Source organism: Enoplosus armatus, chromosome 6, assembly GCF_043641665.1.
Source record: "Enoplosus armatus isolate fEnoArm2 chromosome 6, fEnoArm2.hap1, whole genome shotgun sequence".
NCBI classification, from domain to species: Eukaryota; Metazoa; Chordata; class Actinopteri; order Centrarchiformes; family Enoplosidae; genus Enoplosus; species Enoplosus armatus.
The window spans coordinates 22,993,704-23,021,306 of NC_092185.1; the positions used below are offsets into that span (position 1 = coordinate 22,993,704).

A 27,603-nucleotide genomic window follows, 5' to 3' on the forward strand; every position below is an offset into this window, starting at 1 on the left:
TTTACTGCCCACGTGGTTGATGAGAGCGACTCGGAGAAAACGAGCTAAGTAATTTGATTCCGCGTTTACTTCACGTTCACTGATTCGTGTCGGTTAAAGAAGATGACACTTCTTACTATACCAACATGTTGATATTCCTGCTTCCAGAGCAGCTTTCGCTTTGTGGGAAATGTCTGCAGACCTGAGCGTCCACTCCGCGTGAAGTGAGGCCGGATAAACAGCCATGTGAGCCTGCTGGCCTCTGAGGAGTGACACAATGCGTCCACTCATTTCACACGGAGGTGCTTGACATTTACGGAGCCTGGTTTTCCTCTAAAGGCTTGCAGCTTGCGCGAGGGAGCGAGGCTTGTTCATTAATTTCGTTCTGAGACTCGAGGAGGCCTGTGTGCGGGTTTGTAATTTGGAAGTATACAGATGTGGGTCAGCAGACGTGGAGCATACGCTCGCCCTCATCTGACTCAAAGCTGGGTGGGTTGTAGAGGCGCAATCACTCCGCTCACCTTGAGGGAGAGATGATTCTTTATAGCACGAGTGACCCCCGCTGGCAGTTTTTTTTTTACGGTTTTGTGGTTTTGCGAGCACATGATGTACAAATGCAACAGAAGCTGTTTTGTCACTGCCCATCACCAAGCCCCCAGCAGCCTTTAGACATCGTGGTAAAGCTTCTTTTCTTCCCCGCACTCTTAACATGTCTGTGCTTTTCATAACATGGTGACGGGCTGCTTCACGCTGTATGATTGATTTTTCCCCCCTGTATGTCTGATGATTAATGAGCCATGTTTCACTAGGGCTGCTGAGCAAGTGTTTTATTTGTTCAAAAAGTCTTTTTAAGAAATGTGAACTGCGTGGAATATTTGTAAAGAACGCTCCGATATTCGGCAGGTCCGCATTTGCGTGCTAGCGCGTGACTCGTTAGCGCCGGTCAGTCTTTTGAGACGTGTCTGATGGGTTCACTGGACAACGTATACGCACATTTCATTACTGATGCATCGGCGTGATTGTTTGGATCACACTGATCTACACCTGATGTGTGCAAGGTTGAAGTGTTACACGTGCAGAGCATGTGTGTTATGACTCAGTAAGGATGTGAGCTGTCGGCAGGTCATTTGTTTGCGCAACTGCAGCTTGTTGGCTCACGCCCGCTTGCTTTCACTTCCCCATGAGTGATGACCACACCTTGAAGTTGTTATACGGAGATATGGGAGCGAGACAGCGAGTATGCAACAGAGCTGCCACTGTGCCCTCGCAAACAGTGTCCTGATGGTCTGTGCTAGTTTCCACTCGAAAGCAAGATGCTCTTGGTTTCCATCTGACGTGCCAAACTAACCAACCCAGGGCAACAGGTATCAGACCATCGTTTGAGATATTTTGTGAACCACTGGTTAAAGGTGATCACAGGATCATTTGCAATAGATGGCCACAGCTGGACAGGAAGGACGTCTTGGAAACGCCTGCAGCTTATTCAAGTTCCTCAAACGTGTTTTCTTTGATTTAGTCTTTCTAATTACTGGGTCTGGGGGAAGGAGAGGCATTCCTCTTTCATTGGGTCATTGTTCAGCAGATTTACAGACCTCTTTTCACCGATCAAAGGGGCAGGGCAGTAAAACAGCGGGCCCACGTCTAGAGATGCAGCTATGGTCCAACGTTCTCTCGTTATGTGTTAAAACAAAAAACTGAGGAATCCAAATGTTGATTTCCAAGTTTTCCTTCCTGTTAACTGTTAAGACTATATAACAAATATTGTCAGAATCAGAATCAGAAACTGTTTATTGCCAAGTAACATACATTACAAGGAATTTGCTGTGGTCTGAAGGTGCTAATGTTTTGATAACAAATAAGTAGAATATAAAAGCTAAAATAAGAATAAGAATAAAAATGAAAATAAGATAAGATAAATAACAACAGTGCAGTGACCAGAATAAAGTAAAGTGTCCAGATAAAGTGTCCAGTAGGGGGTGAGTGCGTTAATGTAACGCAGTGGGGACAGGGGTGATGTACGTTAATATAACGTATAGCTTGTGTTTGTGTTCTGGGGGGGGGTCAGTGAGAGTTTGTCAAAGATATAAGTCATAGATATAAGTCAAAGAATCCAATAATGGAAGTACATTTTCAAACTACGCAGCCCTATACCTACACAAACAAACACATACACATGTAGGTATTCCCCCAAGTCCCATGATCAGCTCTCACACATGCATCTCAAGAAAACCCTGCTGCTGCTGCTGCCTCTGTGTCCTGAGAAGTGACCCGGCAAGGACACTCGGGGTCAGCTTAGGCCTCTCTGTGAAATGTTGCAGCAACCTGCAGGGGCCCCCTCTACACTGCAATTTCCTAAAACGCTCCTTCAGAGTAACAGAGTTTGTGACTGTTGCGGGGGTTTGGAGTCCTCAGTAGGCTCTGCTGGAGTGTGGTACAGGGATTTAATGCTTGTTTGACAACATCAGACCTGGACACGGTTAAAGCGTTCGCAGGTGTACCGCTAAATGCTCCACTACGTTCACCAGCTGGTCGCTAACTTTGTTGCAGTTGGCGTACAGCTAGTTTTCAGAGGGCTTTTTTGGGGCTCTAAAACAGCTGCCTGCTTATGAGAGCCGTGAGAGTGAACCAAAACATTAAAGTTGCAGGTCGGAAAACCAAAACAATGAGCTGAAAGACTCCAATGCTCCGCAGAGTTGAGGGCAACTGCAAAAATGGCGGATAATTCTCCGTGGGTTTTCCACCACACCCTCTCACATTACACGCTGCCATTTGGTCCGTTGCTAATATAACAATTTTGAGTATAACAGCTTTAAGCAGCTTTAAGGACTTCTCATCATTTTGCCCCTCCAACTCCAACTGGCCACCTCCATCTGATGATCACATGATATAATATCCAGAACAGCTACTAAATGGACTTGTGGCGAGATGGCTAAACGGAAAGGATGGGTCCAACTATCTTGAGTTTAAAACATGGATCCCGAAGAGATGCCACTTTCGTTAAAACTATTAACCTTGTCCATAGCCCGTATCAGGCCTTGCTAGTCCACGTTGAAGTCGCTCCTTTGTGTTGTTCAGGGTTCAGCTGTCCTGTGCCCATACCTTAACTTTACCATGAAGCTGTAAACTGACCTCGGATCAGTCACCCACTTCCACCACAGGCTTCACCGAATGCTCTGAATACTTGAGAGGATTAGCTTGTTTGGCTCTATGAACATTCATCAGCGGTGTGTCATGTTTACCTCAGCAACCAACCCTAAAGAGTCCCACTTTAATCTTCAGTTTACTGCCAATACAGAGTCACGTGATTACTCGTATCATCGACAACAGAACCTCAATTAAACACAGTTTGGTTCTATTTAGGTCTGTCTTTATTTTCATTCTCCAGAATAAAAACAAGAAATACAAAGTCATACAAATATCAAGAGGAAAGAAAGACGGAAACAGCTCTGTTCTCGTGCTCTCATCACATTTCAAGTCTGGCTCAGTGTAGTCCACACAGAGGACTTTATTTTCTTTGTTAACTATCTGAAATTAAACTGAGGGTGTTCTTGGACCCGCCTCGTTAGACTTATTCAGCATTTCTTGTCCTCTTAGATAAAGAAAGACAAAAGTCGCCATTGCACAAGTCAAATGTTACTTTTATGGGTTTTTAAAATGGTCACATTGTACCACAAAAGAAAAGCATCTCTCCTCAGCAGAAACTTATTGTGCCACAAGGTCACAGGGAAAATGTCACTGTTACAGCGGCTACATCTGCACAGTACGAGCTCTGAGGACAAAGCGATTCAGAGGAGCTGGCATTCCACATCCACTCAGTGGGAACAGAAGTGGGATGCAGGAATTTCCGACTGCCTGCAACTCTTTGACGGATACTGGAGTACCGGAGCACTGAGGAGGAGTGTGAGAAGAGCATGTGAAGGCAGAGTAAGGCTCGAAGGAGAGCAGAGAAGCACTTAGCAGACATCCTGTGCTTCCTCTTCAAAAAGTGCTGTAGAGGCTACTGGGCTAGATGAGCGGCAGTTCATCACAGGTACAAAGGCAGTCAATGTTGTATACGTAGGCACCAAAGCACACTGCGGCTCACAGGATTGTATCGAGTGAAAACACTGCAAAAAGAGAAATTCAAGTTTTATTTTTGCCTCCATTGTTTCAAAATAATTCATAATTTTACTTAGAAAATTATAGATAATAAAATAATTTTAACCTAGAACTAAACAATAAAACTTTCATTACTCAAGCTTGAGGCAATATAAATATAAAATCTCAATATATCCATCAAAAGATACTATTCTGTAAGCAGGAGAAGTAAGGGAATGTTTTATTATAATTAGAAAAGATGTGAAAACTGGGTTTTACAAACACCTAGACCAAAATGTGAACTGTGTAATTTGGGGCGATGCTCAGCGGCGCAGCAAACAGCTTTGTGAGGACCAGAGAGCACCGAGAAAGGAGGCCTAAAGTACAACCACCGCTCGTTTATGAGCGTCTTGTTCCCACATCTAATGCAGCAGTCACTCTGGTGCTGTATGGGTGTGGTAATGTTACAACTGCCAGAGTCAAAAAAATAAAATAAAAAGACAAACAGTGACTGGCGGATAAGCGACAACATGAAACAGTTTCTCCAGAAGCCGGTCTGAGTACACAGCTGAGGGATGTTTGGCAGCAGTCCACTGTTGAAGGACTCAGATTGTGGCAAGGTGACTAACAAGTGACATTGTTGATCTAGTTAAAGTTTTAATACAGTGTTTTTGGGGGTTTTTTTTGTTTTGGCACAGCTTAAAGGGAAATTCTATTGAAAGCATAGTAAGCACAGTCTAGTGTTAACTTCCTCTTCCTGTGGTGCAGCTTTGGTACCATGTAAAAGTCCAGTCGTTCAGAGTGAAGTGGGTTCAAATTGCAGTTCATTAGGTAGCGTTTTTTTGTACACATGGCTATATTGTGCAGGGCGTGTCGGAGAGCAACGTGACAACACACAACACTGTCAAGATGTCCGTTATATTTGTATTTTCCCACTTATTTCAATCAAATTCATTGTAGACAACAGAGCGGTTATCGTCCTTTCATGTACACAGTGAGGCTGTGAAGTCAAGGATGAGTTCCTAAAACCTGCATTGACTATTCTGGCCACTTGGGGGCAGTGCAACGAGTTGTAAACAGAGCACTGACATAAAGTGTGATCAGCCTGTAAAGCTGTTAAGGCTAACATATTAGCCAACAAGTGCCTATTTAAACATTAGCATTCATTCGTTTCTGGCTACCTGACAAATATTCACTCTACTTCTAGTTCTGCGTTAGCTTTGCTCCTGAAGGACGTATAGCTAAATGCTCTGCTATGTTCACCAGCTAGTCGCTAGCTTTGTGTTTGCCGTCCGGTGCTGGTCTGGGAGTGTACAGCGGGTGTACCGGAGCTTTTTCACCGAAAACAAGGATGATGAGAGCCATGAGACTGAACCAAAACAATACGCTAATGGGTGCTAAAACGCTCTGTGGAGCTGAAGGTCGATGACTATTTTTGGGGGTTCCGCACTTCAAGTGACATCTTTCACATTACACCCTTATTCTATATGAAAATACTGATTAGAGCAACTTTAACCATCGCCACGTGGATATTTTTTGGTAGTTGCTCATGACCGTGATTATAGTTGGTATTTGGAGGCATTTGAAAAAATAAAACAAAAATAAGAAATAAAAGGAGAACAGATGAGACAAAAGCAAAACACAACAGAACACAGACTGGAAAAAAAACCTCAAGATTTATTTGTAAAGCACTTTCCACGAAATGCCCTGTAAACAAATTAGAGGGACTAATAACAATAGACAACAAAGTTTGCTAAAAATAAATAAATAAAACTTTCTACAGTCCTACTCGGATTAGTTTCCCATCGGTTTTGTGCGACGGCTGGAGTGTTAGAAAGGTTCTACCTCTAAAATCATACACATTAACCCCTCCTGCATCCACCGGCGCTGTCTCCATGGCAACAACTCCGCCGCCTCGACAGTGGTCGCACCTGTCTCTACGGAACTACTCTACTTTTGGTCCGTTGCCAGGAGGAGGGTCGACGTTAATAATACAGCACTAACTGTCGCTGTGTGTGGACAATAAAAAGAAAACATGAGGATGGAAAATTAAAACTAGCAGTTCATACTGTGATCTGAAAATGTGCTCCTTCTGTGCTTCGACCTCACCCACCCCCACCTACCTCCACCCACATTAAGGGCACCCAAACACACTAAAATAAAACAAAATGAGACAGAAAGTGTTGAACAGTGAAAGGTTACATGTGTCTGTTAGTCCAAAAGGAGACTGTCTGTGTCCAGGAAGATCGCGCGAGAAACTGACTGAACCACCAATGTGGGACCCCCCTACCCCTAAAAGGAGCATCAGGTTTCTCTGGTCACTCTGCTCTAACTTGACACTGTGTACAGTTACATGACTTTCCAACAGTCTACAGTCTGAAACAGTCTCTTAAACACTCTCCGTGTGATGATGTTTTAATGGCGCTCTGCGAGCCGGGCTCAGTACGCTGAGATATTGATCCCCAAAGAGAAAGTGAGACCGCTGACCCAAAAAAAAGAATCAACAGCAGGAAAACGCCACTTACTTTGAATGTCTCACCCACTTTGCAGTGATGGTCATAATACACAGTGACCACGTGCTGATTTATGGTAATTAAACTGCAATACCCAGGAATCCTGTGAGGTGACATCAGCAGATTGAACAACAGGATGCTCATGTTTCCCACCCTGTAATGCAGTAGGCATAAATGTGTAATGCAAGTAGGCTTTGAACCAAAACATGACTTGACAGAAAACTTGAACTTCTCCTCCTTTCTTGGAGGGATTTCATTGGCCAGACAAGTGCGTAAATATTAAGTGAGCTTAACTTGCCGACTATCCAGCCGCAGGTGTGCAATTCAGCTGACTGAAGACAGTAAAACGCGGCAGCAATCCTCCACGTGATGGGGCGAATTTGTCTTATTACTGTAAAAATGAGGGAACAGAAACGTCTGACACACGATCTTCCACGATCTTCATTCAGCTTCGCTCACTTCCCACAGCAGCATGGACAACTTCAAGACCGCGCTGGGTCACAAGAACAACAGGGAGCAGGGCTGAAACGCAACAGGCAGACGGACAGAGTGGTCATGGACAGACGTGCCACGCCTCCGACCGACGAGCAACACCAGACACCGCGAGACTTTTAACTAAAAGTGCTACAAAAAAAATAAAAAAAAACGACTTGTAATGACTGCAGGACCGGCGTTTTTCTTCTTCATCTTGACAAAACTAATCTCGCTTAGCCACAACTCTGACTTCTACTTGAAAGCAAGATTTGGTTCCAGGAGATTAAGAGTGGATGCTTGCAGGTTCAAAAAAGAAAAAAACAAAGCTCCTGGTTACAATAGTTTTAGACCAGACAGAGGTGTTTCCAGCTGTTTGCAGGTCGACACCACCATGGAGAGCTCCTGCCACAGCTGACAGTTACACCTTCATTTGCCACGTAAGGCGCAACTTGCTAAATACAGCAGTTTTCTGATGAGGGAGGATATTTTTTACACGAACGGACACAATTCATTGAAATGCATCGTAACAAAAAAAACAAAAACAACAGCCTACAAAGGATTAGTGACTAAAAATAGCCAATACTCAAACAACAACCCAAAAATGTCAGAACAGAAGAAACAACAGGAAAATTGTTGAAGACCGCTAAGACACAGTAGCCTCGAACACATGTATGTTTCTGACTTCAACAGGTCCTTATCAGTGCCCTGCAGACAGGGTGTGTGTGTGTGTGTGTGTGTGTGTGTGTGTGTGTGTGTGTGTGTAAGACAGAGAGAGAGAATGGGGTGAGAGACGACAGAGCTTCATCAGCTGCGATGTCAGAGCCAAGAGGTCACTGTTGGTGCACGCCGATAGGCCGCTGGCTGTAGTCAAAAGGGCGAGGCCTTTTAGGACGCCTGAGGCACCACCTCCATCACCTTCTGACAGAAGGCTGTGGTCGAGACTGCAAAACACACACACACACACACACACACACACACACACACAGAAGTGACGATTAACCACAATGTCAAGTGAGGAAACAGTTTGAGAAACTCTGACGTGAGGAGAGGCCGGCGTTGCACTCACAGATTCCATGCAGCAGCCACTTGGGTTTGCTCTTCCACCACACGCCGATCATGTAGACGGGAATGCCGGTAGCGATGATGCCGAAGCCGATCGCGCACTCTTTCGGAGTCTTCCAGAAGGAGACGATGATGAGGAAGAGGCAGGCCAGCACGAAGCTCACCGGCAGCAGGATGTTCACCTGCAGGGAGGAGATAAAACAATTTTTAACTGTGGTTCTTTAGTGGGACAACAGAGCTGGGGGCTGGGGGCTGGGGGCTGGGCAGGTTGGCGTACAGTGGGCTAAAAATGGTGCAATGAGAGTGAACCAAACCAAAACAAGGAGCTGAAAGGTGCTAAAACACTCCGCAGAGCTGAAGGGGACTGCAGAGCTGGTGATAATTCTTTCACATTATAGCATGTCATTTGATCCATTGTTATTATAATATTGATTATAGCCATCGCTAAGGTGTCCACCACTACCAGGTTACTGATGCACAGTATCCCTTAACCAAAGGGACGAATTAGTGAATCTAATTATGCGATTCTCCTGCAGCTCTGCACCAAATCTGTTGAACAGCAGGAATGTGACAGACAAAGAAAGGAGGAAGAAATAGAGTGGGAGAGTGAAAGAGAGAGATAGAGGTCAGCGGAGAGACAGTGCCACCACTGTCCCACCACTCGGACACACACACACACACACACACACACACACACAGTGCTGGGCCAATAGATCTATCTGCCTCTTTCACTTCACTGCCCTGACAGACTCCGCCTCTGACCAACACACAACGGTGTGCCAGCGGGCGGATGAGTGGAGTCAGGGCGGCCATCAGGCTCCAATAAGGGATACACACACACACACACACACACACACACACACACACACACACACACACACACACACACACACACACACAGAGACAAAGTATCACACGTGAAAGCTCACACACTCACATGCAAATAAAGACAATGGTCTTCTGTGTGTCGGGGAGTCCTGCAGCAACTGGGCTAGTCAGGAGGCATAGTGCTCTTCCTCTTGTACACACACACACACACACACACACACACACACACACACACACACACACACACACACACACACACACACACACACACACACACACACACACACACACTACTACCCAGCCGGCCACAACACCAGCTGACAAGCATCCAGCTTCTCTTCTGTCCTTTAATCTGCGATCACTCTCTATTCATCTGAGCTCCGCTGAATGAATCTTTGTTTGTCCCATGAGACAAAGAAGAAACATTTCCTGCTGCCAAAGCTAACTCGGGTGGGAGTCGACGGTGACAAAGACCAAGGGAGACTTTCATGTCCACTCGTCTCCCCACTGTCAGTGTGTGTCTGTCCACGCCCCCTCCCGCCTATCCGCGCTCCACTACTGCTTTCTTTCGTATGTTCTGACCGGCTGATTGCATCAAGTCTGGCTCACCTTGATCGGTCGCTCCAGCTCGGGCTTCTTATAACGGAGCCACATCATCCCAACGATCGCCATGGCGATGCAGAGCCAGTTGAAGAAGCTGAAGAAGTTTATGACGGAGAAGATGTCGTTGGAGAAGGCGTAGAGCAACGTCATCAAGCACTGGAGAGGGGTGAGAGAGGAGCCATCAGGGGTGCAGCGCGAGAGAACAGCACATCACCTTTCTGATTAAGCTGTGGCTGCACACATGCATCCCAACTATCGCTAGTCTAAGTCTAATTGTTGCTTTATGTCTGCACACATCCCACAGCAGCATCAGCTCATCCTCAGTGCAGTGGTGCCCTTTTGATTTAAAGAGAGTCATTCGATTAGTTTAATTCATAGCGTAAGATTAGGAAATAAAAGTACACACAGTGAATATGAGTGAGGGCAGCGGGGTCAGCAGGGTGGGGTGGATCATCGACAGCAGGCTGGGCAGGTGACCCTCCCGGGAACCCACGAAGAATAACCTGAGAGGGAAGGAAAGACAGGGATGATTCCAATTAATGCATTTTGTACCCATGACTAGATTCTGGGTGTTTATGCAGGTGGCCTTGAGCTCTGGTTAGATAGTCTACATGTACTTTAATGTTTCTGGGTACATTTTTCATTTGGTGTGTGTGTGTGTGTGTGTGTGTGTGTGTGTGTGTGTGTTACCTGGATGACGTGAACAGAGAGCCGTTGACCGATCCAAAGCAGGACAGACCAACAAACACCGGGATGATCCATGCCATGGGACCCAGGTGGAAGTTACCAAAATCCTACAGCACACACACACACACACACACACACACACAGTGTAGATGTGATAATGAGTCAAGTAAATTAGCAAAGTAGGTCCAGTCAGTAGTTCCTGGATGTTGTGATAAGACACCAGGGCTTCCTGCGTTTTCTCCGTCCCGCCATTAGCAGCACTGTTGGGACAGCTTGCCATTAGCCAGTGGCATAAATTTGTCTGTCGAAGTTCACCAAAGTTGAATTTCACACGTAATATTTGTGCGGATTTGCTTCGCCCCAAAACTCCACAGAAATGAACTGACCACCGCAGAGCTATGATTTAGGCAACTGATCAATGACGGCAGCTCAAAGTGCGCGCACTCACCACAGCCACGGCCTCCGAGCCGAGCATCTGCTCAGGGGAGAGGGTGGTGAAATAAGCCAGGTTGGTCAGCACGTACACTATGGTCACTATCGGCAGAGAGATGATGATGGCACGAGGAAGGTTTCTGGGGAAGGTGCACAGACATTTACAACTCAGATTACAACCGCGCACTATCAATCACTATCACTCCTCTGCAAGCACGTCTGTATTTTGTCATACACGCACAGGCGGCGCTCAGTAGTACTCACTTGTAGGGCTCGATCATCTCCTCGGTGACAAAATTCAAGTAGTTCCTGGAAGCGGCAGAGGCAACAATCGTGTTATGTAGCGAAACAGATAAGAGAAATAAAACTGTTCTGTATTCATCTACTAATGGAAAAGAATTTTCCCAGAAGCAACATTTACACAAAACAAATCTACTTTATTTTGGCACTGAGAGCTATGTTTTACAGTGAAAAGACAGGAAAGACATTAATCAATTGGACACTGGATATTGAACACACAGCGCACAGGTAAGGTCCATGTGAACTCACCAGCCACCGTAGGCGAACAGACCGCTGTAGAGCGCCAGGCCTATGCTGCCGAACTCGTATTTGGACCCCTCGAAGGAATTTTCTGGAAGAAGACCTTCTGTGCCGCCTGGAGAAGAAAAACAGGGAGAGAGAATTGGGTTAGGACAAAAAATAAAAAATAAAAAAAAGAGAAAAGGAAAGAAAAAAGCCCAAATCCGTCTGTCTGCATTATTGCTCTGCGGGCAAGTACCAGCCAGTCTGGAGAACCTGAAATATGGAACAATAAATGAAACAATGACCTAACACATGCCAAAAGGCCTCTGGAGAGAGGGGGGGGGGGGGGGGCTTAAGTCTGTCTCAGTATGCGGATCAGTGAAGAACCGCAGAATGTGATGGAGTTAAGACGGGCTGAGACGGCTCTGTGGACCGACCTGAGGCATGGACGGATCACACAACAAGACAAGTGGAACAGAAGAAGAGAGAGGCAGGCAGAGAACGGTGGGTGCTCTATTGCCTTGCTCAAGGGCAGGGCGGCAGAGGGATGGGAGTCTATTCCTATTTTACCCCATCAGCCATTGTGAGCCCCTCTTCCCTGCCTCAGCCTCTTCCCTGTGCCACATTCCTGACAGCGCTGCTCCCCACAACACGCACACACATTCTCAGACACAGCGGCGGTTGCTAAACCAACAGCCAGGGGCGGTGTTGGTACTGGGAGGGTTAGCCCTAAGCCACTGTGCAGCATGGGAAACGCCCGATTAGTGATGACTGTCTCGCGCTCTGCCCTCCTAACCAAAACAGACCGATGCGCAGCATCCCAAGGCCTCGCTGACGTCAGCCTGTGCTGCTCTGCGTACCAGCCTGACCGGGGAGCTACGCTGGGGGGGCTCCGAATAGCATTCGTAAGCTCAGATTCAGTCTATAGCTGAGGTTCCTTATGATTGTTTCAACTTGCTCATAAAAAGGATCAAAACGTTTCCATCAGTTGGGTTGAAGTAATTGGATTGTGGAGGGGGGGGGGGGGGGGGGGGGGGGGGGCCACCCTCCTCTAGAAGAAAAAGATCCATGAAAAGGCTGGTGGGTGTCAGCTAACATTGGAAGAATCCAGTATCAATTGTGCAACAACACGCATACATGCAAGCCGGGCATTTCTTCACACACAGATACCCGCTGCCACTGCTCAGGACCGACCGCCTCCAAACCGACAGCTCACCTCACACCTGATTTGTTCCTGACCTTTACTTCCTTATGGTGGTGAAGTCTGAATCACCCCCCCCCCCCGACTCCTGCACTTATTCCTCCTTCTCCCTCTCCTCTGCCTAGCCTTTGTCTTGCGAGATGAGGACTCTGTATTAGATAAGAATTTGGCGGCGGACAAACACAAACACGTCCTCCTTCAAACCTCCTTGTCACTTACGCTCTTACACGCTGAAATTTGCAGCTTTATTCCTTCTTCCTGCTACTCCCCCATCACTTTCCACCACGCTGGTCAGGAAACAATCACATGATACCAGTGCCAGGCAGCGAAAGTGAGACACACACTCACACACACACACACGCACAGAATGAAATATGCATGGACCATGCAGAACACACGTACCAACAAAGACTCAGAAAGACAACCGGAGTTTGAATTAGTCCTGGTTTAATAATAGGGACTAGAGGAATGTAGGCCCTAAATGCAGTCTTTTGCGTTAAAAAGTGCAATGACGGTATTTACTCAGACGACACCCTCCTATTCTACAAAGCTTACACCTTAAACAAATAGCTCAACGTTTTGGGAAAGATGCTTATTCACTTTCTTTCCTTGAGTTAGATGACAACATCAATGCCACCCTCACGCCTGTGCGATAAGTATGGCGCTACAGCTGGGAGGCAATTAGCCTAGCTTAGCATAAAGACTGAAAGCAGGGGGAAACAGCTAGCCTGGCTCTGTCCGAAGTTAAAAATAAATACATAAAAATTACATATATATATATATATATAGCTAACAACACAGTTTAAAGGATTAGCTATTGCCTTGATTCTCTGCTTGCTTTAAAAAAAGAATTACACATGGGTACTCTTCATGTTTCCCCTCATCATCATCAATACAGGAACTGGGCGAACATGTTGAATTCGGAGAAGAAACTGGCTTTATGTGGCCCTTAAGCTCAGTCTAACAGCAAAGTTTACATTCCATTTAAAGAGACAGTGGATCAGATTAGCCCTACTCTTAAGACTGAGGTGAACGGCAGTCTCCACGCATTTGCCAACAAGTCGCTTTTGGAACCCTCCCACTGCACAAACACACACCTTTTATTCAGCTGTGTCAAGACGCCAACCAGGACTTTTACATCATTGGTCTGTAAGTGTAACTGTGTGTGTGTGTGTGTGTGTGTGACAGGACGAAACTGAAGTAAATCAGGGGTACGTTTATGTGGCCGGTCGACATGAGATCAGCCTCTGTGAGTCTGTCCCTTCCACACAGCGTGGGCAGGTGTCAGATTGAGAAAGCAGCTAATCAGATTACACTGGTCTCTAATCTGAGACACCAGCAGGCTCTGACCTGATGAGCACACACACACACACACACACACACACACACACACACACACACACACACACACACACACACACACACACACACACACACACACACACACACACGGCGAACCCTCGCTCAGGATAAATCAGGATGAGCAGTGCAGAGCCGAGTGTGTGTGTGTGTGTGTGTGTGCGGTTTATCTTTACCAAACTCGCGTCACCACGGCGACTAGACGGAAACTCCTGTATCTCTACATGATGACACGCAACATGAGAGACTCAGTTTTATATAACTCATGCAAGGATTCCTTCTATGATACTGGTATGAAGGTTTTGATCAAATTCCTCAACTTCTCCAGTCTGGAATACTTTCTCCGTTCCTCATGTTCTTCCTTGATCAGACGGCTGGATAAAAACTGAAAAGTGCTCTATAAATAAAGATTATTATTATCGTCATAAAACAGACCTAGAAATAACTCAATAACCTCCACTCCAACTGTTAAATCAGCAGCCAGTGAGGTCGCAGCGAAGACAGCCTGTCAGGCGAGTTGCAATCACAGCCACGCTGCCAGTCTTTGCCGTCTCAATCCAGATAATCTGAGGCGTCTCAGACAAACAGTTATTAGAGGCACTGCGATGTTAGAAAAGCTCACTTTTGAAACAGCACTTAAGTAAAGGACTAGAATTACAAATGAGCAGAATTATCTCTTCATGCTCCGGCTGCGCACCGAAACAGGTATTAGACGGTCGGCGTTGGCATTCAGTTTATGTGGCTTTAGACTACTCAAAGAGCGAAAGGCGGACACAGTTCCTGCTTCTGCTCATAAAAGAACTGCAGGAGGAGTTCGAGCCCAGGCTTGTTATTTAGGGAAGAACTTAACCCACTGGAATTAAGGGAGGACAAACAAAAGAGCAATTCAACATCAGAAAGCTATCAGTGGGTTTTGGACACGCAGGAAGCTGTAACGCAACACGTGCGATCCTTGTACGGGTTTGGGACAGAGAGTGGTGCAAATTTCAGGCCCCGTGTCTGTTTTCTTTATTATGAAAGTGGCCAAAGCTTCTTAAACTGATAAACTATCCTAGAAACAGGGCTACAAAGGGCTACAAATAATAATTTCTAGTAACTGATATGACATACATTGGCCTGACTTTACTACTCAAATACAGTGTTTTGCTTTACTAAACTCCACCAGTCCACTGCAGCGGTGTGTTTGGCCCTCTGACATTAGCTATGAGGTACATTTAAACATTTCAAATAACCACATCTTACTTTTTGTCTGGATCAAATACTCGAGCAATGTCCAGCAACGTCAATGCAACGTGCAGCTCTGAAATTTTAATTCAGCATGTAGCCTTAGCCCTCACCAACGGCGTGTTTTACACTGCTGAATCACAGAATGAGGAACTCCTTTCTGTCTAAGCATCACGGCTTTTTCGTGGAGCTGAAACTCCAAACAAACAACTGCAACTAACTCACTGAAACTGTCTGAAAGTCTACAAGCAGAGAGGGCCCGCTGTAACGTCCTGATACAGAAACAGCCTGCCTCTATCAGAAGGCTAAATCTGCGTGTGTGTGTGTGTGTGTGTTTAATTATTTGAAGGGAAAAACGCGCCATACATATGTTGTTGCAGCAGGTGTGGCTAAAAGCTAAGTTGTATCTATGGTCCCTGGGCCCCTCTGCTACTGATCTCTCTCCGTTTCCATCTCTGCATAATGCAAACCTCCCTCTCTAACCACTTCTGAACAACTCCAGTCAGTGCTGAGGTCCTGTTTGCCCACCTGTCAGCTGATCTGAGACCTGTGACCTCTGTCCTCGGCACAAGAAGGCAGCCTGTGCAGGACTGGACTTGGATCGGGTCTTTTTAAAATCAAGAACGTGCGTTTATCATCTTTCAGTAATTCAAGTTCTGCAACAAGAAATGGGCACAGCAATGGCAGCTGAAAAATGAATTATGAATAAATCACAAAATAAGACTTCTAAATTGTATTTAGCACTTTAACACTTTCTGCTGTCTTTCATTTTTTTTCAATTATTTTAACTTTAAAGCAATTTTGCAGATTGTTTCAGGTGCCTTACGTTTCAAACTGTAGGTTTGGTGTTGCAGTTGGAGAAAGATGAAAAAGAAAAAGATGTTTCTCTTCAAAACAACAAATTATCTTTCAACTGAGGCTGACAAAACAGGCTCTGCTTCCAATCTATACAACACTATTTGCTTTGTGATTATATTCGATCCAAGAGCCAGACTGTGTCTCACACTGACTCATTCACATTCAACACACACGCCTGTTCCCTTTTAGTGGGTTTCCCCTCTAATTTGCTTCTGCCAGCAGAGCACAGAATCACTCTGGTCTACTGTAGCGCCGTCTCTCCGCTGGCCGACGCGGAGGAAGACCTCAGCCGACAGCTTCGCGGCAGACAGGAAGAGAGCCAGCCATAGGAGCACAGCAGGGCTTGGCAGCAGACACACACAGGCAGCAGGGGGGATATAAGCCTGCAGTTACCTGGTAGAAGTCGGGGGGGGGGGGGGGGGGGTTAAGTCACTGGAAAGGAGGCAGAAAGGTATTATGCCACCTTCAATATTTAGGACTGCAAACCATAGTGGCCTAATTTCTATTACATGAACCCAATGAACCCCAAAGTCATGGTTGAGAGTTGCACTGGCGTCCTCTAGGGGGCCAGAATTTGAATCCCTGAGCTCACTTCCTGCCCGCATTCGTCGCAACAGAACACCTTCAATGGTCGGGTAACTTGTACAGCTTGCTTTTTTTTCCCCCCAAATGAAAAGGAGCTGTGTTCCACTCTGTGCCTGTCCTCCCGCCTCTGGCTACCCTTCACAACATCCTGCGGCCTTACTCCAGGAAGCTAAACACCAAGCTACTCCACCTCCGCAGATCCACTGCTGGCGTGGAACGAAGGTCGAAACAGGCCGATAAAACTTTGGCCCTCGATGGGAATTACGATGCCGGAGTTTGATCAGTTTACAAACACAAATCTGGGGGCGACAGGGGTTCAAGCGGAGACGAGAGAGTGCCATCATAGCCTCCCGCCCTGTTACAGATGCTCCTGTGCTGTCCTGTGCGTGCTTTTGAGCCAACTGATCTTTTACTGGCATCTGCATAAACAAACAACAAAACAATGTGCAGGCAGCACAAACCCTTAAGGATGTGTACTTGTGTCTGCATATATCCTCATCAGAACTCACTTTTTTTTTTTCCCTTTTTTGCCCCTCCCCCTCAGCTTTTTACATTCTGAACATTTCAAGAAGAAGCCCAAAGCTTTGATTGTGCTCATCATTACGGTTTATAAAGAACTGTCTGCTGTCCAGGGTGAGCCTTAAATTCCTTGAGCATGTCACTCACTTTAAAACCCAACTGCACTGAAGAAATAAATAAAATGTAATGCAAATGTATGCAACGTTACATATAAAATAATCAAACTGATGTTCAAAACAATGAACTGTGTTCTATTATGTTACGTATTATATAAAACTTAAGTCACCGTACGTGTAAAAAGAATCTGTGGAATGATGTCACATTAAATTCATATCATCACAATGGGATTCTGCTGGTGAGTAGCTTTTATTCAGTCTGTGAATGTAGTTTGTCATTTCAAGATGTTCATTAATTCATCTTACTGTAGTACTGATATGTAACGGCCGGAAGGTGCGTTACTTGTGGTGAGGGAAGGGGGGCGATTGAAGACGTTCACGTGACGGATGGGGCGACTAAAACACCTGCGCTCACCTTGGAACCTTGTGACTGCGTGTGTGCGTTTGTGCTTGTGCAAAGTACCTTGGCCGATCTTGATGAAGCCGATGATGATGATGAGTCCAAGAGCCAGGAGCTTGGCGGCGGCAAAGAAGTCCTGCACTCTGGTGGCCGCCTTCACGCTGTAGCAGTTCACAAACGTCAACACCACTGCAGAGAGAGAGAGAGACAAAGACAGAGAGTAAGAGAGAGAAGCAGATCTTTGGCGTGCCTCCCCTTGTTACCGAGCAACAAAGCATCTCATACTGGGCACATGAAGAACAAATTTGTCTGCAGGTGTTTTGGATGTTAAAATAGCTTTTAACATTGTTTCCCTGAGCTACCTTCAAATGTCTACTCAAAGTTGAGGTAGTGTAGGTGTGTGTGTGTGTGTGTGTGTGTGTGTGTGTGTGTGTGTGTGTGTGTTGTCGCTCTCAAAGCACACTGGGAGCTGGAATTCACAAAGATGGTAAACAAATTCTTGAAGGAATAAAATCCTTTCCAGCATACCCCTCTTTCTTTTGACCACACATGTATAGTGCTGGTAATCAACCGCTCCTGCACACACACACACACACACACACACACACACACACACACACACACATTAATACACATGCATACATAATGTGTAGTGTAATCATGTATTCAAATAGAGATGGAGCAGGATTCTTGTTGTGTCAGGGTTGCTGAAGTGGCCCCTAACCCTGGACGCCATTAAAAGTGATTAACTAAAGCAGCAGGTCCCTTCAAAGCTCCTAAATCAGGGGCCACAACAGAAAGACGAGACCGAGCACAATGAGGCTCTGTGTTAAAGAGGCCAAGACAAAGAGAGAGGGAGCCTGAGTACAGTACAGGGCTGGACACGCACACACAGGCATGCACACACACAACACTGGCTAATACTCGGGCACATATGTGCGTACATGCACAAACTCACGCACGTGTGCAAGTGAACACACACACACACACATATACAGAAACACACTGACCTCACTTGCACAAATTCCCACAGAAATGGGTCAAATGGAACAATAACTGACACCAAAATAGACCTATGGAGCTATAGATGTATGTGTGTGTGAGTGTCTGAGAGTGTGTGAGAGTGTGTGGCTCTCAGCCCCACTGTGACCCTGAACACTCCACTGCCTACACCACAGGCATGCACACACACACAGATAACTGAGCCTCTCGGTCCACGGCTTTGTCATGTGGTCTCAGTCAGGATTTAGCCTCCGGTCAATCTGAAGATTAGGTACTAAGGTTACTAGCTGGCACCACACACACACACACACACACACACATTAATACACATGCATACATAATGTGTAGTGTAATCATGTATTCAAATAGAGATGGAGCAGGATTCTTGTTGTGTTTCGGGGGGGGGGGGGGGGTCAAAGAAAACACGTGCAAGCAGAGACTGGTGTCAACAGGCTAAAGCAGCTAATAATCCAGAGTTAATCTTGCTGAGACTGCACACAAAACAAGGCGCAAAACAGACCATGTGTTAGTGGAGGCACTGAAATTGCAGCAGTGCTGAACTGTGACGTCAACGCCTCCGGGCCAGAAAACCCGTACTGACCCTAAATACAACATTGCAGTTGAGCTTTAATGGACTGACTTTGAGTGAAATTAAATGTATGACCGGTTTCTTCGTCACAATCGGTTCAATACTAATTTTTTTTTTTTTTGGCATGTTAATATTCTTACTCACACAACACATCATCAATGATAAATTCTCGTTTTTACGCGTCTCATTAACGCAGTTCTCCTCCGATGTAAAGCTCAGAAAGATGCAATATGATCCTTTAGTGGCCTACAACATATAATAGGGAATCAAACTGCCCCCTGGTGATAATCAAACACAAAGAATTAATGGAATGTGGCTCTTCTTTGTTGAATTATGAAGATTTCCCCTATTAAACTCGGCACTCTTTATAACTTCATACTTCTTCAGGCCCATAGGCCACAGGTTCAGGTTACTTTACGTTTGGTTTGATGTTGTTCAGTCACACAGACAGTTGGTGTTCAATAAATTCATTGTTATAAAAGCAGGAAATATGGACATTTTTTAATCAAACATATTCACCAAATACTAAATGAGTAAATGAGGATTCGTATTAGTAAATTACATTTCCATTTGTCTCTCAATAATAAGCTAGTGATGCGCGCGAGCCTCTTCTACCGTCAGCTGATGTAATAACGCGGCACTTTTCACAACCTTTGAGGCTGCGCGCGCACGAGTACGTGGTTATATGTCCGCGAGTGTCTCTCACCGGCATCGCACGTGGTCCGTAAAACACACAGCAGTGAGGCTGGATGTAAACTATGTGTGTGTGTGTGTGTGTGTGTGTGTGTGTGTGTGTGTGTGTGTGTGTGTGTGTGCGGACTCGGCTCTCGCCGTCTGTCGGTGTCCCCTCAGTCTCGCAGGTGGATGTTCGTTTTGACGGCACGACACATAGACACACCGGAAGTGCAACTGAACTCCTTTGTATTTCTGCCGCTGCCACAACAACAACAACAACACCACCACCACCACAACAACGCCTAAAGTTGCATCATCCCCGGGGCAGCGTGGCCCTGCTCGGATACTCACGGATGCAGAGGCAGGCCACGACCTTGGCCCCGTTCTCCGGCACCGGGCACACGGGGAACAGTGGCTTGAGGAGGTAGGTGGCGAAAACGTAGGCGACGATGTACTGCGAGGACGGCCGGATGATGAGCAGCTCGATCCAGAGTTTGAGGAAAGCCGGCAGAGAGCCGTACACCTCCAGGATGTAGGCATAGTCCCCGCCGGACTTGCTGATGGTGGTCCCCAGCTCCGCGTAGCAGAGGGCTCCCACTGTGGAGAACACCCCACACACCGCCCACACGATCAGGGAGAGACCCACCGAGCCGGCCTCCTTCACCACGCCGGTTGGTGTGACGAAGATGCCCGAGCCGATGATGGTGCCCACGATGATGGCCACGCCGTTCAACAGAGTGATGGTCCTCTTCAGGGCGACCCCGTCCTCCCCTCCCTCTCCTCCGGCGGACTTGTTGGGGCTCTTGGCGTCGCTTCCCGGTGCTCCACCCTGGTTAGAGTCCCCCTTCTCCCCGCTGCTGCCCGGGGACAGCATCCTCTCCGTGACCTGCTTGTCCTCTTCCCTGTCCGCCGAGGAATTTGAGTTTCTCTTTTTCAACCCCGACATCGTTGTCTGAGTTTCCTCTTTCTTCTTCCTCACTCGGGGGACACAAAGCTTCCCGCTTTGCCGACTGTCTCCCTCTGTCGCCGGTCTGTTCTTCCCCTCTGTCGGTCCGGTGTGTGGTGTGATGCCGGCCGGGCTGAGCCACGAGGAGTCCGCGGTGTGTCTGCTGGTGTGAGTCAGAGCAGCGTGCTTTCTCGTATCTCTACTCGATCCGCGTACAAAGAAATGGAAATTGGCATGATGGCCCTCCTCCGTCAAGGCCAGCCCCCGCTTTTAGTTCGGCGTCTCCTCATTAATGCCTACATCACTTTTGTCCTTTTCCGCCCTCTAGCGGCGACAGGCGGTACTACTCCTCATCCCACACCTCCTCCCATCTGATCTGGGTTTGAGGGACCCCGCTCGGGTCTAAATGGCGTCATCTCTGCATAAAACTATAAAACTACAAGGAAATGCTAGCAATACAGCACAGGAGCAGGAAGCACTCAACAAGCTATCCAATCCACCCAATGACAAAACCAGCCGGACAGGTTTTATGGTGTGGGAATCTCTGAAAATCACCCACACTCTTCAAAGCATTGCATAGCCTAATTTGCCCTGCCCGGAGCGCAGAACGCCTGAGTCATCAGTGGAGTATAGGATGTCACTCACTGATTTCAGGTATGTTACGTTTCTATCTGCAAATTGGTCGGATATGCAAACGTTGAAAGTGAAGTACCAGCCTGTTTATTGTGGCCATTCCAGTATTTGTTTAGCCCGCTGGTTTGGCAGCATCCATTTAGATTGGATGAGTATGTTTTGCAGTTGGACGAATTTCGAGTTGGGTTTGGTTAGTATTGTATTCACACGGCCTGTCATCTGGGTGTTTGGGCAGGCCAGATGCATCCTCCAAACAAAATCATATTTGGCGTAAACAAAGCGGTAAACAAAGCACCACATTTGACTTTGATCGGTATTTTGATCAGACTGGCCACTGAACTTGTTGGAATTTCCCCCAGTTTCATTCAAAGACCCCCCAGCCCCCCCCTCCGCTGTTGTCTTCAGGTGGTCAGCAGCGTTATGTGATGGATGAACCTCCACTTCCATTGTATTCTCCCCATAGTGGCCTCAAACAGACCTCGTAGCACAGTGAGTGTACGGCGATCTCTCCCAAACTTTGTGTTTGTAATTCACATATATACAGGTCCAAAGCCAGATCTACGGTGGCCCCTAAGGACAAAACGCACACAGGATAGAACACTGAGCCAAGCCACTTATCCCAGTGGCAGGGTACACAATGGGCAGGTTCAGTCACACTCTAACATACATCTATGTGTCATCATCGTACCTTTCATATAATACTAATTTCTAAATTTTTTTTATATTTTGTCTTTCAGGGATGAACTGTAAGACTTTCTTGTACAAAGGAGTGCACATTGAAGCCACAGGAAGGATATTTATGTCTCTAGAATTTCAGGTGATTGTGTTCGATGCAGAAGAGCAAGCAGAGAACCGGTTCGTAGTTGAGTTGACACTGATCCCAGGCCACATTCAAACCCACAACAATGCTCGTAAATGCTGCTGAACCACCTGCACCCATTAAGATGCCCCAGATGTTTGATTAGACAACAGAAAAGGGAGTGACATACACAACAGTATGAAGCTTTGAGCGTGTAGTTGGAGCGTGGCCTCACCGCCACTGCCAGAGTTTAAGATTTGAGATATGTCACGCTCAGCAGATACACACACACACACACACACACACACACACACACACACACTAAACATCAGCTAATGGTCCACATTGTGGTTAAAACTGGAAGAATTGCTGGATCCTGTCTGTCTCACATCACAGTGAGACACACACATACTGCCTTTATGAACAAGTATAGTGGACTATGAAAGCCCCCCCCCCCCCCCGTGAGACAAGTCTGAGCTCTGTTCTTATTACTTCTCATACATACAAACACACACACACACACACACACAAGCCACAGACAGACAATTTCCTTTGTTGAGACTGGGTGGACACGGTTGACATTTATTGGCCAAATCCAGCCCAAAGCTGCGGCCTGATATTGTCTCTGTCCGTCTGCACAGAGCCTGAAGAATGCAGGCCCTTCGTCTCACGTCGAGCCACAGATCCAGAGACACAAATATACCTTAATCCACGTCTGTCTGTCAACACGGGCCCCCAGCAGACAAGGGAGCAGATGAAGGAGCTTTTTTTTATTTGGTCGCACACTGGGAGGCTAACTTCAGAATATAACTTCATATGCAACGTAGCATTGAAATAATATAACTGTGCCGTGTGCTGCTTAAGTTTTTAAAAAGTTTGACGTTGGCTGCACCTGCCGCAAGCCTGTTGGGTCAGTTTCTACACACCTATAGAACGGCACGGGTCAAAGTCCTGGTTCGTGGTGTAATGTCACACTCTGTGGATCTCCTCCATGCAATGAATGAATGAATCAGTAAAGATTTGTAATATTTCTAAAAAAACAATTTAAAAAAAGAATTCATACATTCAGTGTATTGCAGTCATCGTTTGATGCAGAGAGGCTGAATCAGCTCACGGCAGTCATAATAAACACCCTAACAGTATTTCATCTTCAAGGATAAGGCCGGTGGTATCCTATATGTTTTTTCTTATGGTCAACAAACACCCCCCAAAAAGACCAACAAACTAACAACGCCTGATAAATCTCATTCCTCTGTCACAGAGCTCCATTATTGTCCAAAAACTATTCAAAACATTTGAACATATCCAACAGATTGGATAGATTATCTCGTAATCTTGCAAATGTACAACTGGCTGATATTTTGTTGGTAGCCATGACGCTGCGACCCACTGGACCCACTCCGTCCTCAGTACTGGTGCTGTATGGTGCTAATGTCTCATAATGAATGGAACAATGACACATCGACTTAGCTGAGTGACGGCCACATGTTACACAAATGAAAGCAGATTCCTCACAGTGTTCCCAAATGGTAATCTGACCACCCACTCGGATGGACTGATAGGATTTTGTTTCACCAAAAGAGCGGCGAGTTGCTGATATGAGAGGGAACGCTGCGCTGATGGGAAAAGGCCGGTGAACAAAGACGTGACTCTGTGGCGTGGGTGTGGGAGAGGTCCTGTCCTGGCAGCTGTAGTAACATCCACTCCGGTTCTCCCGGGGGAATCTGCGTGCATGCTGACCACTGAAACCAACCAAGTACACAAACATGTCAACAAGGCGCCAGAGGACTTTTTAGTGCTGCTTATCGTTCTTTTGGAAGGCCTGAGAGATGCACAGGTGGAAACTTCGTGCTACATCTACATCTAAACAGAAATAAGCTCCTAATTGGGACACTGAGCCTTGCTGACGTCTATGAAAGACCGGGTGAGGAAAAGGGGGCCAGTGGGGCGGAATCCAGAAGGTTTTGAGATCTTGTCCACATGGAGGTGGAAAGTTTACCACCAGCAGCCACATGATCAGAATGTACCTTCCTTCATCACTCTCTGGCATTGTTTGAATTTGTCTTCACTGCAGTTTAAAACAGCCTTGAAACCACTTCTTCTCACCAGCCAACATTTTCCATATGGAACTGCCTATATAAATAACCAATATGAGTCCGAAAGCTCATTAGAAATGTTGCTTGTTTTTTACTTGTGTATATTTTCTTCCTTTATCCATCTGTCTTCCGAAAACTCTAAGCCAGAGGAGTCCTCTCGTTGTGAATATTGTGGACGATTATGGCGCTGCTGAGAATGAATGAAACTAGTTTTACATACTGTATCCTCTCAGTTCACGCTTTAAAGCCGCACTAATCAATATTTTCATGAACAGTGGATCAAATGACTACGTGTAACGTGCGGCCCGCAACTCGGCTGTTTTGGTTCAACCTTGTGTCCACAAATAGCAGGCAGCAAAACAACTGGCAACAAACCCACTGCTGGTCACCTGCCCAGCAACAAACAGCGCTCAGATATTTCCCTCCCGTCACCCTGGTGGCCTGGGGGTTAAAGCGCGGACCACGATCCGCAACGTCCCTGCTTCGTGCCCAGCTGGGGGGCTTTAATGTGTGATATGTCAGTCCTGTAAAGGAATGACAGTGCATTGTTTCAAGGCCGTCGCCATCAACCTTTTGCTAAACTGCTGTAGGTATTTCTTATTGTCATATTGGCCTTGTTACATCCATGTTGTTAACAGAAATTGTACTAGTTACTAAATCAGCAAACTACAGGTGTAACTGTGGACATTTTTAGTATTATATTTTAGGAGTTCCCACTAACTTGTATGACTCTTAATATTGTGAAATATAGCGCAGCCTGTACGAATAGGAGTTTAGACACGTGGATGGAAGCCCTTTGTCTGAAATATCTGAAGCGCCAAACAAACACATCTGAGAGCACAGACTTGAGTAAAACTGGAGGAAGATGAGGAGGAAGAGCAGCTGGCTTGGAGTTCAGAGGCAACAGGGGCCTCTCATTGTAATGTTCCTGTTTATATCTCCGGAGGACTGGAGGGGTTTCGGGGGTTGTTGATCTAAAACGATTCCCCTCAAACAGGGAACAGAAGGACAGCAGGAAGACGGGCTCTCTAATTAGAACCTGCCTTCTTCATCTCCTTCTCTTCATCTCCCTGCTTCGCTGATGGCCAGTGGACAAGGTCACTATGGTGCAGACTGAGAGGTATGCTTGCATGTGAACGGACATACATTTTTTAGAAAGCACATACATGTGAAATACAATTAGATCTGTCAACTGTTCTGATAGTCAGGCGTAAAGGTTTATTCCAAATTATGCAGCCAAAGTACAGCCAAGGAGCCATTTACTGGTTAAAGGCTCAGTTCACCCAAAAACAACATATATTCTCATTTACCTCTAGTGGTGTCTAGCAATACAGATAGCTTTCCCGGGTTTGACATATTCAAAATATTATTTAAACATTTAACCATCTTAGTTTAGCATGTTAGCATCCTAGCATTTGCTTAGTGCATCCTCTGTGGACCATCAGTGTACAAATGTTCATGGCACACGCACTGTAGTTCATTTTGACCCGTACGCCATCCTACTGCTGGTAATAATCACCAGAGAACCAAATGTGTATTCATCCGCAGCTGAAAATAGTCCCCCAACAAATATACCATTTGCTCCTGTTTAAGTGACATTTGCTGAAAACTACAGTGCCTGGCTGTTTAAATGATTAAGCCTTTTTTTTAAATATTTGTGACCTTCACAGATTCATGTCTTGAGTGGGAACCAAGGCTTGCAGCTGAGTGAGGTATTGTGACACGGACTCTGGGATTTGTTAACGGTAAGGACAACATAGAAAGTGTTTGGAGTTTGTTCCAATGAAAAGAAGAACACATTTCAGGAACCCAACATCTAACAAGGTTGGTTTCAATCTCTCCAAACTTCCTCTAGTCATGAAAAGCTTTGAAATGTGTTCTTCTTTGCATTGGAACAAACACTTTCTATGCTCTAACTGGAAGTTTGGAGAGATTGAAAGGTTTCAATCTCTCCAAAGAACTTAAAAACATACTGTATGTGTTGTGTGGGTAAAGTCCCAGTGTTCACGTCTCATTCAGCAGTTATAAAATGTTTTCTCGTTCACCTACTACAAAGACGCACGTGCATGCTCAGAGTCACACACACTGTACAGTTCAAAGCTTCGGGGTCTCCAGTCAGTCTATCCATTTATACAATCAGGGGAAACCAAGTAGAGACTGGCTGGTGTGTCCCTCTGGACTCAGGCCCCTCTCCCCCGCAGCCAAGCACAATAAACTCCCGCAGAGGTCGGCTTCAATCGCCATTTCTTATGGTTTGAATCAGGTGGAGACCCAAATCACACCCGGCCGTGGTAACAGTGTATAAAAAGAGAGTAAACAACCCACCCTCAGGACCACAGGCATCTGGGTGGGGGCCACCAAACATCCCCTCTCTGTGTCGGGGGGGCGGGGGGCTTCAAAGGTATCGGTGGGGATAGGGTGGGGGTTGAGAGAGTTTTCAAACTTGATCCTGCCCAGGTTCATGCTTAGAGAGGCGTGGGGTCAGGTGGGTCTGCAGGAGGAACAGTGGGGATGTATATATATTTCTTGGAAGCACAGTTTATATAGCAGCACCTTTGCCTTTTACCGTTTCAGGTTTGGTTGTAAGTTTAAACAGATGTCATGGGGACAAAAACACAAACACGCACATACATCCTTTTTACATCACACGTTACTTTATTGTTATACATCATCTATTAATATGTCAGTTTCTTTAAAATCATCTTTACATCTGAATCATGTGACACCCCGTTGGGTGGTTTTCAACATTCCCACCCTCGAGGAGCCCTTCCTGGTTGCACAGCTGGACGGGGGCCTATAAAAAAGGAGCCATCCAGGTGAAGCAAAGCATACTGGGAGGGGAGAGGGGCCTGATGAAGCCCTGCAGGGCAGGAATGTCGGCTGCCCGCTGAAAAAAACAAACCACTAAAATATGTACTGCATATAGCGTACAGCATACACAACATACACCTGCTAAAACATCACACTGAGCTACAGGAGGCAAGGAATAGATGTACCAAGAGTGTAAAACATCATGAAGGAAACACAGCATGATGACAGCATTCTGTAATATGCTTAGAAAGGCAGACAGTGATTCAAGTCAGGAGGAGATGCCAGAACAGGGAGGTTTTAAACTCCCAAAGACGTAACCGTGATGCAGAAATGCACATATCTTCATTTTTAACCATCTATGAACAAAGCCATCTTAAAGTGACTTCTGATCACTGACTCCAGCTTAGACAGAAAAGGCCATGTAGACAAACATTTTCCACAGACTGAACAGTTGTATTCATTTTGAGTAAAAAAAAAAAAAAAAAAGTTATAAAAAAGTAATTTAACATGAGTAAAATGCCATGAAATGTGAAGGCAGATCACGGTGCATCATTTAAATACATGAATAAAACACAGCTGTACAAGATGAAGGCAGTACTGGGTCCCTTGTCTC

At 46.1% G+C, this 27,603-nt stretch overlaps 1 protein-coding gene across 1 annotated transcript; it reads right to left on the reverse strand.

Moving 5' to 3' along the window:
• Positions 1-7,928: 7,928 nt before the first annotated feature.
• slc7a5 (solute carrier family 7 member 5) lies at positions 7,929-20,651 on the reverse strand. The gene is made up of 10 exons (XM_070906668.1): positions 20,057-20,651; positions 17,503-17,628; positions 11,205-11,310; positions 10,920-10,964; positions 10,672-10,795; positions 10,227-10,330; positions 9,943-10,039; positions 9,543-9,692; positions 8,110-8,287; positions 7,929-7,984 (listed from the first exon to the last, which is right to left on the reverse strand). The coding sequence occupies exons 1-10, from the start codon at positions 20,649-20,651 to the stop codon at positions 7,929-7,931; spliced, it is 1,581 nt and encodes a 526-aa protein (XP_070762769.1).
• Positions 20,652-27,603: the final 6,952 nt, after the last annotated feature.